Below are 18,981 nucleotides of genomic sequence, written 5' to 3'. Positions count from 1 at the left end.
TGATTGTATCTGCAACCAGAAACTTTGCTTTTGTTCATCACATATGATAAAATGTCCCTTCTTGTTTAGCACATTTCCAACATACATTTGAAGCACCCTTATACATTCTAGCCAATGGCGGAGAGGCACCAACCAGCCCTATTGTGCCCCTCCTCCCTGAATCAAGTGTCTGCCCTGGAAGCTATCCCTGGCCTCAGTGGACAGCTAGTATAGAGCCCTCTCCTTTCTTCCTTCCACTGCTTCCTTCTCTCCATCAAGGGGTCCTCCTTACCTTACCCTCTGACCATGAGGTGGAGAGGTGAGGAGGCAAAGAGTGGGTGTAATATTCCCACCTCACCACAATACAGGGACAGGGACAGTGATGGCAGCTAGAGTTTCTTAAATCGTTGAGTCAGCCCTGCCCTCTCCTGTTTCTGTACCTGGGGCAGCATGTGGATTTTCTGATCTACCATCAGGATTTCAGAATTAGATGTCACATGATAAAAACATCACACTGGCACACAAAATTCTGATAAATGCTTCAATGAATACAGTATGAGTCCATATAGAATCAGACAACTGGCCCTTTATTTTTGTGCCAGCTGCTCTGATTAGCAGCACCTCTCCAAGGTTGCAAGGAGAAGTCTTTTAGTCCTTTTACCTGGATTGCTTTTAAGCATAAATAACAGGGAATGAGCCTGATCTATGAGCCTTTTGTGCTAAACATGTAAAATAAGGTAGCCTTTTCTTACATATTTGCGTAGACTTAAAGCAGCAGAACTGTCATTTAAAAAAAAAACCCTGCTAAATGGCTGGGATTTAAGCATCTGAAAATTCTGAAACCACTGGTGGTGGGGGGGGGGGGTGTTATGCGCTTCTGATCACCTGCTCTCCAACCTGAAACCACACACTCAGAAATGGCACGGCAATAACCTGTACTTGGTAAGACCCTTCCCTTTCCCCCAAACAATGGAATTATGGTACACAACAGGCATCATGGTTCACAACAGTCATGGTACACAAGTGGGACACTGGCCTGGACTCCATTGGCAGACCTGGCTCCCAACAGCTTGAAGCAGCTGGCACTGCCAAGTGTCAGAAGTCCAGAAATGGCCAAAAACATCAAGTAGCCTAGCTGAAAAGGCAAGAGTGGGAAGTACACGTGTCAAAACATGCAGAGTATGGTAGCTGAGGGGAAGGAGCTTGCTGTCTGTGCAATACCAGCCAACTAAACATTCTGTATAACCAAGGGTCAGATTACTGTATTAATGTAATCTCTTCAATGTTTTATAAATTCACAGAGTTGGGGAGGGGAGAGTATTTAATACATACCAGAAATCACTGGAACAGTGATATGACATGAAGCTGCCATATATTGAGTCAGATCACTGGCATATCAAGGTCTGTATTGTCTACTTTCATTGGCAGCAGCTCTCTATGATTCCAAGCATAAGTGTTTCACATCACCTAATGCCTTTTACTGGAGATCCAACAATATAATAAAGCAACTTCTGCATCCAAGCAGATGCCCTACCACTGAGCCATCATGAAGATCTGAACATCACAAGCACATCCATGCCCACAATTTTCTACTGTCTTATAAAAAGTAATTTAAAATGACCAAATGACGTACACCTCAAATAAACAAAAATTATGACTGGCTTGACTTTTCTATTACAATAATTCTTGTACACAACATTACCTAAATACAGAACTCCAGAAGCACAATGTATAAAGTTCCTGCATATTCTTATTCATTTTAATAGAACAGGCTGCCTTACATCAAAGAAAGAAACATTATGACAGAAAAATCCTGTACCTACAATGATAACAGCAAGGAATTTCTGGGGTATACAGATATATAGGGCATAGGCCCCTTCAGAAGTCAATGGTGTCCTGACACTCCCATGGCTGTGGGAAAGACACACAGCTTTTTTATGTGGCTGGAGAGTTTTTCTCCAGCCGTTCATCACTCTTGACAAGAGAATGATCAGAAGATACCCATTGGTGCCTCATTTGGTGAGTCTGACGGAAAGATTTACTGCCTGGACCATGTCGGGGAGGTGTCTGATGTTGAAGTGCCGAGGACCGGGAACAAAACATCGCTGAAGCTGCACTGGGGTGAAGGATGACCCCTCCCAATTTTATCCACTAATCTCTTTCTTTGATCTTTTAACTAGTTTGGAACCTGCGATACAGAATGAAGCTTATACAGCTTGGGTGAGAAAATCTCTCCTGCTTAACTCTCGTCTAACTTGGAAGTGTTTTTTATGTTGAAAAATAAGAATTAAAGAAAATGAATATACATGCAGGAGCTTGGTTTATTTATATTGGAAAAAGAAAGTTTCAAACGGACATAGGGTAATTTTTTGCTATGTTTGTGGAAGCCTAGTCTTAACAGTTTGACCTGGGAAGCTGGAATGTAATATGAAGCAACAGCCTTGAGAAGATAAGCCGGCTAAACAACAATTCATCTTCCTGGGAAGTACCTGCCTCTCTTCTTTTTTCCTTCTAAAATAATTTTATGTTTCTGGCTATAAAACTCTGGCTTAATAACATTAATTTCTGGATCTATGAGAAATAACACTATGAAATTGGACTTTTATGCATTAAACACTATGAAATCGGACTTTAATTGCATTAAAATAATTGGATTTTAGTGGAGCAGAAGGAATCTAATTCATGAGATCAAAGAAAAAAAGAACAGTTGAGGTTTTTGTTTGCCTCTTATGGGTATATACTCAAAGAGTGGAAATGGACTGGACTGGACTATTCAAAAGTTTACATCAGACAGTTAACCCAAATGTGAAGTTGGAACGCATAAAGTTCATAGTAGATCAGCAATTTAAATGTGGGAATGAAATGCACAATAATAAAAAAATAAATTAACAAGAGAAGTCACAATTTAGGTTGTGAAAGAATGGGAGGAAAGAAGATTATTTCAGACCAGAAGGGGAAGAGGAATAAGAATAGAATAGTCATGAGGACTTGAACAAAGAACTTTGGGAATGAATGAATGAATGAATGAATGAATGAATGAATGAATGAATGAATGAATGAATGAATGAATGAATGAATGAATGGTAAATAAAGGAGCCCCAAACTTATTTTGTAAAATTTTAAAAGAGAATTCCCTATAAAAATATGATGGTATATGCTTCTATAAAATCATTAAAAGGATTAAAGGTTTGTAAATTAAAGATTGGAAAGGGGAATAGAAGTATTATTCTATTATTATAGGTGGTTAGTGTGTATTTGAAAGATTAATTTTTAGTCTAGACCAGAGTTGTGTGTGTTGGGAGTATGTTTTTTTTTAATGTCATGGGGGAAATGTTGAAGTGGTTTGTCTGCCGACAGTGGAGGGATTGGATTGGAAAGATGTGGGATTTAACTGAGATTGCCAAACTTATAGTTACAAAGAGATATAAAAGTACTGTTTGTATATGTAGCAAATTGGAAGCCCTTGATGACACTCTATGAATGGAGAAGAAAAATGAAGTAATGATCAGTCTGTTAAAATGTGGAGCTGGGATGTTAAGGAGATAAGATATGCATGCACACATATATAGATACAGATAGACACACAGACAGACACACACACACACACACTTCCAGACCAGAAGGGGAAGAAGAAAAGGAAATTAATTAGACCACAAGCTGATTGATGTGAAAAGGAAGAAGTGTCGTAGGGGAAAAACTGTAATGACTAATAATATGAGTTAGTTTTCTTTTTTAGGTCTCTTTCTGTAGACCACTCAAGGCTTTTATTAGTTATATGTATTTTTCTTTTCTGTTCTCTCTCTTAATTTTTCTACTATAAAATAAAAATTTAAACAGTAAAAGATTTATAGTGCATAGATGGAGCCAGTTCAGCAAGTACCCTCCTTCCAGGCCAAGTGACAATCAGAACGCCTGTAATTTGCCCTCCCCAAATAATTCTGGCATCTTTATAAAAACCAAAGCAATGTGGGATTTTGCCACAGGGAAACAGTTCCCATGTTCTAATGGTATGTACAAATGGGACCCACGCTGCAAAAATTTAACGATGCACAGGCCACCAAAAGTTAAGTTTTGACAGGTCAAGTACCACACTCCAAGTTTAAGATCCTACTTTAAGGGTAAATGTTAATAGTTTTAACTACATGTGCAAGACAGCAAGAGCCAAACTGACTCTGTGAAAAGAAGGCTGTGGGGAGGCAAGCACATGCCCCTGAGGCTGGCTCCCTACTTGTTTGCTAACCATAGGAAAGAGCTAATATTAATATATTTTACTGGTAGTCTGGAGATGAAATGCTTCCTCTAAACAGACAAAAATGCTAAATTTACTTTGTACAGATAGGGTGTGCACAAAAAATAGCAACAAGATGGTAGAAATCAAAGGGAACACACAGGCAGTTTGGAATGTGATCATAACAGAGCAGGCAATTCTAAAAACAAAACATTATGCCACAAATACTTGAAAGTTCCTAGACATAAAAAGGAGACACAGTATTATGATACACTTTTAATTTGAAGTGGTATAGATCGATACACACCTTCCAGTAGTCAGACTGTAAACTGTAGTACCTCTGGTATGCAGATAATGCTGGAATGGAAAAGATATTTGTTTAAAATCAAAATTTTAGGCTTACAAGAAGTTACAGGTCAAGTGTTTGAGGCCAGGACCTAACCTGGAAAAGCTATTCCTTCTCACTCCATTTTCCTCTTAGACGCAAATCTCTCCTTGTACCCCTTCACTGTGTCTAAAATAAATGCAAATCAGATTTCTATTTAACTAGAATCCGAATTCCCAGCTTAAAGTTGGTTTCCAATTTTTAGTTAAATGAAAACCCTAGTTAACATTAACCAGTTAATGGTGGGTTTGAACATGTGTGGTGTGCTCTGAGATAGACTGTTGTGGGGACAAAAGAGAGAAAGGAGTGGGAGAAGGGAGTGCTCACTCCTACAGATAGATTTCAACCTCTTAGCCTCAGTTAAAAAAGAACTCGCACTACTATACCAGCATCAACACAGATTATAACCTTGTATGAATAAGTCTTGTGTTATTTTAAATAAATTTCAGTGTGAAGGCCAAATGTATCAATTACTGTTCTCTTAAACTTTTAAAAGGCATTCAGGGGATAGAATGGAAAACATACATGAAAAGCAACTGTTTGAACATAGACAGAGTGTAAATTTAATAAATGACTTCCTGAAATATTTTTCAGAGAGATTATAGTATCAGATGACAATGTTTATATGCATGCATATTTATTTATTTAGAATGATTTTTTGGTCTGACTCAGCTGTATTTTATAAAAAAAAGTATTTTGTCTTTATAACAACAACATTCAATTTATATACTGCCCTTCAGGACAACTTAATACCTACTCAGAGTGGTTTACAAAGTGCATTATTATTATTCTCACAACACCTCCCTGTGTGGTGGGTGGAGCTGAGAGAGCTCCAAGAAGCTGTAACTGTCCCAAGTTCACCTAGCTAGCTTCAAGCGGAGGAATGGGGAATCAAACCTAGTTCTTCAGATTAGAGTTCTGCCGCTCTTAACCACTACACTAAACTGGCTCTCTCTTAAGAACAAAGGGATAAAAGCTAAGTGTTATCTCAATTACACTTAGAATATACCCAGAAAAGTAGCTTTTGGCATTATATTTTTTTCTTTAATTTATTAATCAATGTAAAAAAATATACTGGCTTCAGACATAAGGACAGTCAAAGAGAAAACCAAAGCCTTTTGTCAGGCTATGGATGACAGATTATGGCAGACAGATCCCTGTACCATTGCAGCAAGAAATCCAGGCTCTTGGTTAAATGGCTTTATTCAGAAATCAGATCATTTCCACAGATATGTCCATAGAATTACTCAGAAGTAAGGTAAGCATCTAAGCAGTAAGAACAGGTTGACAGGAATGGTAACCTGTGGGGAAATCCTTCCTCTTAACACATACGTTTGCTCCTTCCCCCTCCTAACAGTAAAACAGGACTTTTGGCGCGAACCTGTCCTGAGAACATCTCACATATTTGTACTATCAAGTCTAGACACTGAGAAAGCAGGAGATCAAAGTTGAAACACAGCAGTGCATGGGAGTGAGCAGTGTACAAGGTCAGAAGCACAGAGCTTTTACAGTCCATTAGATAAGACACCTGCAGCTTCAATGAGCCTGTGAAAGGAAAGTTGTGGCACTGGCAATATGACATCAAGTTATAGCATGAAACATTGGTTCAGAAACAATATGTCAGCATTGGTTCAGGAACAACAGCTCAGCAATAAGTGACATGGATGGGGCACAGGCATGACACCTATAGTCTTTTTTCTGTGCTAGGATCCCTCTGAGTTCCAAATAATAAAATACAGAATTCTAGATTTCTTCATAATTGCTCTGTTACGCACTATGATGTGAGCTATGGAAAAAAGGATTGTGCACAATTTTCTCCAAAACACCCATCTCCCAAAGTTTCTCATGCCATCTACCCAAAGAAGGTCCAGCTGGATCTGACCAAAAGGCAGCAATTGTCAAACGACTCGCTGCTAATAATTTGGAAATAAGGTTTCTTGTCTTTTTTGGAATTTGGATATTATTCCAGATATCAAATATAAACAGCTTCAGAGAGGAGGTTAGATTAATCTTAGTAATTTGGAAAATTGCCTTAGAAATGACTGCCAGAAAACACACAACTTGAGTGCATTTCTACCATAAACGAATTGGAGAGCCTTTTTGCCCACAAAGCTTCCAGCATTTAGGGCTAAGACCCTGATTTATTTTATGTAGTCTATTGGGACAGAGATACCAATTTGCAAACAGTTTATAATGTTATGTCCTAACTGAATGGATTGTAGATTTGTCCAAGGGAGAATTTCAAATAGATTCCAAATCATCTATTGTTAAGTTCCCCAGGCAGTTCTTTCTCCCCAGATGTCAGCATATATTGGTAATTTTGGGTATAGAATTTTGTAAATTTTGTAAATTTTAGAAGGCCTTTCATTGTCCTTGAAGATTCAGTTAAAAGGGTCTCAAACTTAGTTAAGGGTCTGAGAGAACCATTTTTTGGTAGCATAAGAGAGCATAATTGCTCTCATTTGGAAATACTGGAACCACAATGCCTGGCCTTGTAGCTTCAAATTGACTTCTTGTTTCGTAAGGATTTTCCCTTGTCTATAACCAATTCCTGATATGGTCAAGACCTGATTCAGACCACGACCGAAATTTATTTAGGTCTAAACCTGCAGGGAACCATGCCAAGTTAAGAACACAGATCACTGGAGAGGGCTCCAGTGCTAATTTCCTTTTTAATTTGTCCCAAACTAATACAGTGTTTTCTAAAATTGATCTTGCAGCTACTGATTGAGAACGTAGCTTAAAAGGTGACCAGACTGCCTCAAAGAGGTACTGGGTCAAAACAAACTTCCCCTATACTAACCCATAGTTCAGGTGCTTGAGTTTTTAACATCTGGATTAGTTGTAACAAAATCAGAGCCCAATAATAAAGCTTCAGATTGGGACTTCCAGTTTGAGATTAATGGAGACCTGACGTGGTCCAGAAGCTGGGCTATCAAGAGTATCTGTTTTGGGCTTGCCAGGTGCTTGGATCACCGGCAGCCACCCCTCCTCAGGCAGAGGAGGGTCTTGAACACTACAAGACCCTGAGAGCGTGTGATCTCGGTGACGGGGGGGGGGTTCTGAATAAAGGATTTCCCCCACCACCTTGAGGTCCCCTCAGAGAAGGGCGAACTAAAATCTCTACAGTGCTCTTTGAGCCAATCGGTTGGCATAAGGTCGCCAGAAATCAAGCCTCAAGACCAGCTTTGAACAACTGGAAACAAAAAGAAACAGCACAAAGATCCCATAAGGAAACAAAAGAGGTAAAGGTTGTTATCTTACTTTCCGGAACTGAAAATAGAAGAGAGACCCACGCAAATTTTAACACAGTGGATGATTGGAACATAAGAGGAAAAGAGAAAACAAATTTGGGACTAAAAAGAGAGTTTGACAAACTTTAAAGCGCAAAAAAGAATGAAAGTATTTTTTGTTTATGCATACCTGTGGTCGCGGCAGAAATAACAACCCTGAGAAAAGGGAGGGAGTCGGAGTATAAGTGCAGCAAATATCGCAAGAGGACAGAGAGCATTGAAGGAGTTGCCTAGAGAGGCCCAATTTGACGAGAAGCAACAGGAACAAGGAAGCAGAGGAAGAGAAAAGATAGTGGAAGCAAAACAAAGCAAAAACCGCAAGAATAAAGAGTGAGAATTGAAACGGAAGACATTGCCAGCCATTCTAGGAATCAGGAAGTAAACAGGAAGTTACCATAGAGAAATTGCACCCGACATTTTGAAAGCTTAAGTTGGACTGGATTTTTAAAAAGAAAATAGACTTTAAATTAGTGGAATTAAGTAAAAACACTGGAAAATAAAAACGGAGCTTAGAAAGAGAGCAGTTACCTGGGGGGGGGGGGCGCAAAATCATGTCCAGGAGCGATGAAGAAAGCAGAGAAGGAATGGCAGGTAACTATAGAAACAGCAATAGAAACACTGGGGGGAAAATGTTGGAGGGCAACAAAGAGCTGAGTCAATCGATGCAGAAGATGGAGGACAGCATGATAAGAAGTATAAAAGAATTTGTGAAATCAGAAATAACAGAGCTGGCAAGGAATATAGAGGGAGTTAAGAAAGAGCTGCAAACAACAAATCAGACAGGTCAAAAAATGGAACAGAAAACTACAGAGCTGACATCTAATCTGAAAGAAGAAAATTGAGTGCTGTAGGAACGGATGGCTGTAATGGAATGTAAGATCACGAAAAATCAGCTGAGATTTAGGGGCGTGCCTGAGTCTACAACGCAGATGGCGCAGGAGCAAATAACAGAAATTTTGGCGAAATTTTAAAATATGCAACCAGAAGAGATAGCAACAAATTTGGATCTAGCATAAAGAGTCAATTCCACCTATACGCAACAGAAGAACCTACCAAGAGATATTATTGTTCAATTGATAACAAGAGGAGTGAAAGAGGAAATCCTGAAAAAATATTTTGAAAATCCTCTGTCAACAGAAGGGAACAGAGTGAGAATTATGAAAGAGCTTCCCAGAAGAATTCTACAGGAAAGGAAGAAGTACAGAGAATTGACGCAAAAGTTGAGAGATAAGAGCATAAGGTACAGGTGGGAACTCCCAGGAGGACTGAGCTTCCAATTTCAGGCAAAGAGAATCACTATTAAGGCAAAGCATGAGATGGATTTATTCTTATTAGAAAATGGCAAGGACTTTCCCAGAACAGACAGAAAATAACATGATGGAGTACAAATTAATATCTTGGAATGTTAATGGATTGAACTCAACACAAAAACGTAAAGTAATATTTCATTGGCTAAAGAAACAAAATTGCAATATAATATGCTTGCAGGAAACACATATAAAAGAGCAACATGCAAAATTTCTGAAAAATGGTCAATTAGGGAAAGAGTTTATGATGACTGCAAAACAAAAGAAAAGAGGAATTGTGATATATATAAAAGAGCAATTGAATCCTAAATTAGTTTTTAAAGATGCAAATGGAAGATACGTGGCGGTTGAAATAATGATGAACTCTAAAAAGACTTTGATTTTGGGAATATATGCGCCAAATGGAGCAAAACATGATTTTTTCAAGGAGATTATACAAAATTTACACCAACATTCATATGACCAAATAATGTTGATGGGAGATTTTAATGGGGTAGTGGACCTGCAAGTAGATAGGAAAACTAAGCTGACAAAGCAAAAATTGGGGGAGTTACCAAAATCATTTTTTGAACTGATAGAACAGGAAAAGCTGGTGGATGTTTGGAGAAGCTGGAATCCTAAAGTTAAAGATTTTACATTTTACTTGGCAAGACATCAATCGTTTTTGAGAATTGATATGATTTGGACAACAAAGGAATTGAGTGGTATGACAAAGAAAATTGAGTTAATGTCAACCCTGTAATGTGGAAGGCCTCGAGTGGACACAGGAAAATGAGATGGAGAATGAATGAAGATCTGTTACTGAAGCAAAAAAATGTAGAATATATCCAAAAGGAAATGAAATTCTTCTTCCAATACAATGTAGACCAAGAGGCACCAATGCATACAGTGTGGGATGCATATAAAGCAGTGATGAGAGGAATTTTGATTACATTGAACAATAGAGAAAAGAAAAAAAGAGATGAGAAATTTAAAGAAATTCAGGAGAAAATTTCGAAAAAAGAGCAAGAGTTAAAGAAAAGACCGGGTAAGAAAGTGATAATCCAAGAAATTAAGTTATTGCAAGAACAGTTTAAGGCTTTTGCTAATAAAGAACTAGAATGGAAACTGAGGATGTTATAGCAGAAATCATTTGAAGGGGCAAACAAGCCAGGGAAATATCTAGCTTGGCAACTTAAAAAGAGGAACGAGAAAAAAATAATTAATAAAATAATAGAAGATGGGAAAGAAGTAATGGACTATCAAGCCATAAAGAAAGCTTTTTATAAATATTATGCTAAATTATTTCAGAAAAGAACAATAGAACAAGGGGAAATCAATGAATACTTGGAAAAAGCTAAATTACCAAAGATTACAAAGGAAAGAGGACTTAAATTGCCAAGTTACGGAAAACAGTGTTTCACTTGCCTGTAACTGTTGTTCGTCTAGGTCTTCATGGAGACACACATTGGGGGACTGCGTAGCCACAGGCCAGCCACCGGAAAGATTTTTCAAGCTCTTAGACACTAGAGGGAGCTCTCGCCCCGCAACACGCATGTGCGCCGTTTCCCGCCTCGTGCCGTGTTGCTGGGCGGAGCAATCCCTCTTTCTTCAGTTCCTCCAAAGCCGCCGCAAGTTAGCCATTCGCTAAGACTCACAGCGGGGTAGGAGGGAGGGAATGTGTGCCTGCATGAAGACCTAGACGAACAACAGTTACAGGCAAGTGAAACACTGTTTTCGTCTTTGGTCTTCAATGCAGTCCCACATTGGGAGTATAACAAGCTACTCACCAATGGAGGAGGGAGCGAGTCTCCTAGGCAAACAATGAATGCAGGACAGCAGTGCCAACAGCCGTGTCCCTTCTGGCATTCACGTCCATCGAATAGCAGCGGATGAACGTATCTGTGGAAGACCAAGTCGCAGCCTGACAGATGTCCCGAAGGGGAGTTCCTCTGATGAAGGCTGAGGAGGAAGACTGTGCCCTAGTAGAGTGAGCCCTGATGGACACGGGGCACAGAACCTTAGCTGCTACGTAACTACGCCTGATAGCTGCCACAATCCACCTGGAGAGGGACTGGCTGGCAACCCTCTGCCCTTTACGAGGGCCTGAATAGCAGACAAATAAAGCCTTTGTTTTTCTGAAGGGTCTTGTCCTGTCCAAATAATATAATAAGGCTCTCTTGACATCTAATTTATGTAGACTGCGTTCTGATTCACAGGTTGGTTTTGGAAACAAGACAGGGAGAGCGACCTTCTGCTGCAAATGGTATCTAGAGACCACTTTGGGGAGGAACTCAACACTAGGATAAAGGAGAACCTTCTCCTCAAAAAACTGTAGGAAGGGAGGGTCTACCCGAAGCGATGTAAGTTCCCCCACCCATCTTAGGGAACTAACAGCAACCAGAAGGGCTACCTTCCACAAAAGGATGTTAAGGTCACAAGTAGCCAGGGGCTCAAAGGGTGGCAACGTAAGGCGACTCAAAACAAGAGAGAGACTCCACTGAGGTACAGGGAGAGCCCTCGGAGGAAAGGTGTTTTTAATACCCCTCAAGAATTGTTTGGAGGCTTGGTGGGAGAAGAGGGTTCTACCATCCACAGGCTCATGAAACGCAGAGATGGCCGCAAGGTGAACCTTAATGGATGAGGCTGACAAACCCGCCTTCAGGAGGGATACTAGGTAATCAAGCACTAAAGGAAACTGACACGAAAAGGGGGGAAAACCTTTGTCTGCTAGCCATGTAGAGAACCTAGACCACTTCTGAGAGTAGGATAAACGAGTGGATGGCTTGCAGGCATTTAAGATAATATCTCTTACTTCTTGAGAAAAGGGGCAGTCCAGGGAAACAGGAGCCATGCTGTAAGCCTTAGAGAGACAGCATTGTGGTGAAGCATTGACCCCCTGTGGAGGAGGTCCGACACATCCAGCAGAAACATGTGCTTGCTCTTGGACAGTTCCCACAGGGTCGGGAACCAATCCCTGCACGGCCAGAAGGGAGCAATGAGAATACAGTGGGTTCTGTATCGCTTGATTTTTCCCAGTATTCTGGGGATCAGCGGAATTGGTGGGAAGGCATAGAACAGCACCCCTCCCTCCGACAGGATTTGGAAAGCATCCCCCAGGGATAGAGGATCTGACCCCGCTAGGGAACAGAAGGCCCTGGCTTTCACATTGTGTGCGGTTGCAAAAAGATCGATCGATGGAATCCCCCAACACTGGAATATATTGTGCAGGTAAGCAGGATTGATTGCCCATTTGTGGTGGGGCTGAAATCTCCTGCTTAGGTAATCTGCCCTGTTGTTCCTGATTCCCTCTATGTGGATTGCTTGTGGTGAAATGCTGTGATCTATAGCCCAGTGCCATAGCAACGATGCCTCTGAGCAGAGCGTCAAAGAAGCTGTTCCTCCCTGTCTGTTCAGATAACAGAGAGCGGTAGTGTTGTCCGTTTGGATCTGGACCATCTTGTTTCGGAGGAGATCTGCGAAAGAGATAAAGGAAAAATGAATCGCTCTTAGCTCTAACACATTAATATGCATGTTTCTCTCTATGGCAGACCATTCTCCTTGTGCGGAGAGATCGCCACTGTGCGCGGCCCAACCTGAAAGGGAGGCATCAGTGGTAACAGTGATGTCAGGTATCTGTACTCCAAATTGCACCCCTTGGAGGAGATTTGCCTCAGATTGCCACCACGTGAGGGATCTAAGAATGGCCCTCGGGATAGAAAACTTCTTATATTGAGGGTCCCTGCTTGGGTTAAAAACTCTGAGGAACCAGTTTTGTAGGGGCCTCATAAATAGGCGAGCAAAGGGGGTTACACTTGTGGTGGATGCCATATACCCCAAAAGTTTTTGAATCGAATGTGCAGACTGAAACCTGTTGCTGCGTACTTGGGATATCAAGACTTGTAGCAACCTAACCCTAGACGGGTAAAAAGGCTTTGCCTCTAACTGCATCCAACGTGACCCCAATGAAGTGGATCACTCGTGTGGGAGTAAGAGAGGATTTTTTCCAATTGATTATGAGACCTAAGCTGGACAGTGTCTGAACTGTAAGCGTGATGTGGCTCTGAAGGGCCTCTCGAGATCGTGCCACCAGAAGCCAATCATCCAAATATGGATAGATGGTACAGCCCAGGGTCTGCAAGTGGGCTACCACTACGGCCATGCACTTCGTAAAAGTGCGGGGTGCAGAACATAAGCCGAAGGGCAGAACAGTGTACTGGAAAACCTCTCCCTTAAAGGAGAACCTGAGATACTTCCTGTGGTCAGGGTGGATTGCTATGTGGAAATAAGCATCCTTTAAATCTAGGACAGCGAACCAATTGTCTGGTTCAAGGTACTGCAAAACACCAGCGAGAGTCAACATTCTGAATTTCTCAACTTTAATAAACGTATTAAGATAACGCAAATCCAGTATGGGGCGAAGGACACCATCTTTTTTCTTTACAATAAAATATCTTGAATAAACTCCAAACAAAGAGTTCTCCGCAGACACCCGTTGAATGGCTCCCTTAGAGAGCAGTTCTTCAATGACCGGGGTGAGAACCTCTGCAGGGCATGTAGAAACATTGGAAGGGAGAGATAGCTGGGGCAACTGGGTAAACCTTAAACGGTAACCATTTTGAACAATACGGATAACCCAGGTATCCGAAGAGATTGTAGCCCAGGTGTGACAAAAATGGGACAACCTGTCCTGAAACAGAGGCTCAACCTGAGCAGGGGCGGTCAGTCAGAAAAGTTGTTTCTGTCCCTGTAAATGCTTAGGAGAATGAGAACGCTGCTGATGCAGCCTGGTCTCTTATAGTACCCCCACGAGGGTAGTTGGGGTAGGATCATTGCTGGTAAGACTGGTAAGAGTACCTCTGACGGTGGGAAGAAAAGGAACAATTCTGGTAATGGTACCTCTGGGAATACTGCTGTTGATGTTGTTGAGGAGCAATCACTCCTAATGAGCGTGCAGTTTGCTGGTTCTGCTTCATTTGTTGCAATGACTCATTGGTCCGTTCCGAGAACAAGGAACCACCCTCAAAGGGAAAGTCTTCTATCTTGTTTCTCTTTTCTTGAGGCAACACCGTGGATCGCAGCCAAGAGTGGCGCCTGAGTACTATTGCAGAAGCCATCACTCTAGCTGAGCAGTCAGCAGAGTGTTCACCAGAAGACATTTGTTGTTTGGCCAGTTTGGTGGCCACTGCCAAGAGGCCCTAATGAGGGTTCTCTTCTCTTCAGGGAGGTCCTGGGTGTAAGTGGACAAGCACTCCCATAAGAATAGGCTGTATGAGCCCATTATGGCCTGGTAGTTAGCAATTCTAAACTCCAGTGCAGCAGAGGAGTAGATTTTCCTGCCCAGAGAATCTAGCTTACGGCCCTCTTTATCGACTGGGGATGAATGAGAGCCAAACGCTGCCTGGCTTGAGTCTCCTCAGTCACCAGAGAGGAGGGACGTGGGTGAGTGAAGAGAAAGCCACAATCCTTCTGTTGTAGTTTGTAACTATTCTCAATTTTCCTCGAAGTTGCAGGTGACGAAGCAGGTTTTCCCCAAATATTGCGCGCAATGTCCAGAAGATCCTCCACAACCGGGAAAGCTACTGAAGCTGGGGAACTGTTATGCAGTGCCTGGAGAATCTTACTCTTGGGCGTAGGAGTATCAGCCGCTATATCTAAATCTAGAGCCCGAGCCATTCTCAGTATTTGTTTAGTAAAGAGGCGCGAATCCTCTGAAGGAAGAAGGGATTTAGAGTCCCCCATAGTCTCATCTGGTAGCGGTTCCGGTACGAAGTCTGAGATCACGTCTGAACGGAAATCATCATCTCCCTCCGACTCCGAAGGTGGTGCGTCACGGAGGCAAGATGGAATGGACGGAGCGGCGGAGGACTGGTACAGAACCGAAGGGTAGCGGGATGGAGCTGTCCCCGCTGAAAGTTGAGTCGGCTACCCCGGAACCAAAGGAAGCATAGGTGCCGATTGCAGCCATGTAAGGAAATCTTGCCAACTAGGAGCTGGAGCTGGCACGGCTGGTGTCGGCCATGCCCTAGAAGTGCTTGGAACCGGGGGACAGATGCTTGTTAACTGCGTCTCTCTCGGGTCTGCCCGAGGTGTATTGGCAGGAGCCGCAGTGATGGGAAACAAATCTTGCACCGGTTCTGGGGAGAAATGTTGGAAGTCCCCCGAGGGGCTACAGTCCTCCCAGTCCTGCTGTAATACCGGAGTAGCCGGCGGAGACGGAGTCGAGGATTCCAGTCGCTTATCAGAAGCAGGTTTACGGTGATGGTGTGAGGATCGCTTAGAGTGCTTGGTCTTGGACTTCTTAGACGGGGTTTCATCTTTTTCTCCCCCATCGGTAGCATGGTGCTTCTTAGATTCCACCTTCCTCAGTTCCGAGCCCGATACCGAGGGCGTGGGAGGAACCGTTGCCTCGGCAGGGGTGACTGAAGGAACCGGTATCGGGTTCCGAGTCAGTTCCGGTGTACTCACCCTCGGAGCGGAGGATGTCTTGTCGGGGTGTGGTTTAGACTCCTGCTCGGCGGACGGTTTAGCAGCCAGTTTAGCGCAGCCAGTGAGGGCTTGTTCCCAGAGAGCGGCCTTTAAGTACGCAGCTCGATCGCTTCTGGCCTTAGGGGTAAAACTCTTACAAATCTGGCAAGCCCCTACATTATGCCCCTCACCTAAACACAGTAGGCACAGCTCGTGGCCATCGGAGTGGGTCATTTTAGTCTCACATTGTGAACACTTCTTAAAAAGGGCTTTTTGAGCCATGACGACGTCGAAGATACAGGAGAGCAAAGGGGAAGAACCTTTCACAGCGGCGGCAACAAAGGAACTGAGGGAAGAGGGATTGCTCCGCCCAGCAACACGGCATGAGGCGGGAAACGGCACGCATGCATGTTGCGGGGCGAGAGCTCCCTCTAGTGTCTAAGAGCTTGAAAAATCTTTCTGGTGGCTGGCCTGCGGCTGCGCAGTCCCCCAATGTGGGACTGCATTGAAGACCAAAGACAAACAAGAAATTTTGGATGCCATAGAGTCAACCAAAGTGGGGAAAGCACCGGGCCCGGATGGAATATCAGCAAAGTTTTATAAAATAATGAAAATGGACCTAGTGCAATCCCTACGAAAGCTGATGAATGGTATTTTGAAAAGAGAAGGCTTTCCAGACACTTGGAACGAAGCCACTATTTCATTGATACCAAAGGAGTCACAAGATTTAACGGATGTAAAGAACTATAGGCCAGTATCTTTATTAAATAATGACTATAAAATTTTCACCAAGATATTAGCAGAAAGGCTCAAGAAACTACTAATGGACTGGATTGAAGAGCAAGCTGGATTTTTACCAAATAGACAAATCAGAGACAATTTGAGAGTGGTGTTAGATGCCGTGGAATATTATGACAAGCACCCTGATAAGGAGATAGGCTTTTTCTTTGCGGATGCAGAAAAAGCCTTTGACAACTTAAATTGGAACTTTATGTTTGTAACAATGGAAAAGATGGACTTGGGGAAAGACTTCATAGAGGCAATGAAGGCTATTTACAAGAACCAAAGAGCGACACTATGTTTAAATAACGATGTAACAGCAAGATTCGAGGTAAGAAAAGGTACAAGAAAAGGATGCTCACTTTCGCCCTTATTATTTGTGATGGTGTTGGAAATCCTATTGAGGCAAATAAGAGAGGATGAAGACATTAAAGGAATAGAGACCAAAGGTTTCTCATATAAGCTTAGAGCTTTTGCAGACGATGTGATGTTTTTAGTAGAAGAACCAACTCAGAGATTACCAATATTATTGGACAAAATTAAGGAGTTTGGAGACCTGGCAGGATTTTTTATAAATAAAGCTAAGTCCAAATTGCTTTGTAAAAATATGAGAAAGGAGAAACAACAGGACTTGATGAGAATAACAAATTGAGAAGTGGTTCAGAAAACGAAATACCTAGGAATTGAGTTACCAGTTAAGAACATAGATTTGTTTAAGAACAACTACAAGAAACTATGGGCTCAGATAGAGAAAGATATGATTAAATGGAATAAGCTAAATCTGTCTCTGTTAGGTCGCATTTCAGTAGTTAAAATGAATGTATTACCTAGAGTGATGTTTTTATTACAAACTATTCCAATCGTAAAAGACAAAAAGCAGTTTGATAAATGGCAGAGAAAAATTGCAGAATTTGTGTGGGCAGGGAAGAAACCAAGAATAAAAATGAAGGTGCTATGTGATGCCAAAGAAAGGGAGGGCTTGCAATTACCAAATTTGCGAACATATCATGAGGCAATATGTCTAACCTGGCTGAGAGAATGGGTAAAATTGTCTAATCATAAATTATTGGCTTAAGAAGGAGCTGTTTGGATGGCATGCATATTTGTGGTATGATAAATACAAAATGGACTCTTATGTTTCTTCATCATTATGTTAGAAAGAATCTCTTTGTGGTATGGCAAAAATATAAGATGTTTTTAGGTGAAGAAAGACCCATTGTGGATAGTACCAGCTGAAGTTGTGAACCCAAGTCTAGAATATAAAGGAGAAGAATGGATAACCTACAAAGAACTGTTGAAGTGGGACAAAAACGAACCTAGGATTAAAGACAATATAGAGTTACCATTTCAATATAGATGGTTACAATTTAGGCAAATTAAAGATCTATTTGAAACTGATAAAAGAAAGAAAGGTTTTAGACAGGAGCATGGGGACCTAGAAGAACTTTTGTTAGGTGATGGCCTAAAAATTATCTCTAAGATATATAAACTTTTGTTGAAATGGTACACGGAGGATGAAACGGTTACAGTTCAAATGGTAAAATGGGCACTGAATTTTAATAGAGAAATTACAATGGACACTTGGGAATATCTTTGGAGAAAAACAATGAAAATATCGACAGCTACTAGTCTAAAAGAGAACGGCTATAAGATGATGTACAGATGGTATTTAACACCAAAAAAACTAGCAAATGCGAACAATCAAATGTCAAACAAATGCTGGAAATGTAAAAAACATGAAGGTTCAATGTATCATATTTGGTGGACTTGTGAAAAAGCTAAGCTATTTTGGTCTAAGATTTTTGCTGAAATGTCATCAATTTTGAAAAGTAATATAGCAAAAAGCCCAGAACTGTTATTATTGGGGTTAAATGTGGAAAATGTTAATGTTAAGGATAGAGTCCTGGTTTATTATATGACGATGGCTGCAAGACTACTGTATGCTCAACACTGGAGACAGGAGGAGCTACCAGAAATTCAAGATTGGATTCAGAAATTGTTGCACATGGTGGAAATGGACAAATTAACAAGGAAATTGAAAGAACGAAATCCAAGGGAATTTCTGGAAGATTGGGGTAAACTTAAAAAATATTTAGAAAAGAAATGGGACGTGAAAGATCAGTTGTGGTCTCTTGATAACTACTGAGAGATTTAGATATATAAGATTGAACTTTGCCTTAAACAATAGGGGAGAAGCAATTTAGACTAGAGTTAGTTATTAGGGGGAAAGGGGTCAGAGTGCTGTTGGGAGTCAACAAGGGAAAAGGGGAGGGGAGTGGGATAACATATATTAAGAAAAGGGGTATATTGTTGTAAAATGTTTTTGAAATGTATGTGAACCCATCCAATAAAATTTTATTTAAAAAAAAATAAAGCTTCAGATTGGACGGATGGATACCCTATATCCATCCAATATAATGCTTTTGGCATAATTTTACTTATTAACGTTATTTATTGTCCGCCTTTCTCACTGATTCTCAAAGTAGATTACATATGGGTAGGATCTCCAATAACCAGTGCAACAGGATTTGGAACTGAAGTACTGTGAGTAGGGCTAAGGAT

The 18,981-nt window shown here is 41.3% G+C and overlaps 1 protein-coding gene across 2 annotated transcripts in view; it reads right to left on the bottom strand.

The window, feature by feature from the left end:
• The window catches only part of KDM6A (lysine demethylase 6A), a 307,417-nt gene that overhangs the window by 218,594 nt on the left and 69,842 nt on the right, over window positions 1-18,981 (bottom strand). For both annotated transcript variants that reach the window (XM_054973328.1, XM_054973329.1), the window contains exon 4: window positions 4,515-4,564. In XM_054973328.1, coding sequence (XP_054829303.1) covers window positions 4,515-4,564 — 50 coding nt within the window. The remainder of the gene's footprint in view (window positions 1-4,514; window positions 4,565-18,981) is intronic.

The sequence above is a fragment of the Eublepharis macularius genome, chromosome 3, assembly GCF_028583425.1.
Source record: "Eublepharis macularius isolate TG4126 chromosome 3, MPM_Emac_v1.0, whole genome shotgun sequence".
Classification (NCBI taxonomy): Eukaryota; Metazoa; Chordata; class Lepidosauria; order Squamata; family Eublepharidae; genus Eublepharis; species Eublepharis macularius.
This window is presented reverse-complemented; position numbering and strand designations above follow the sequence as displayed.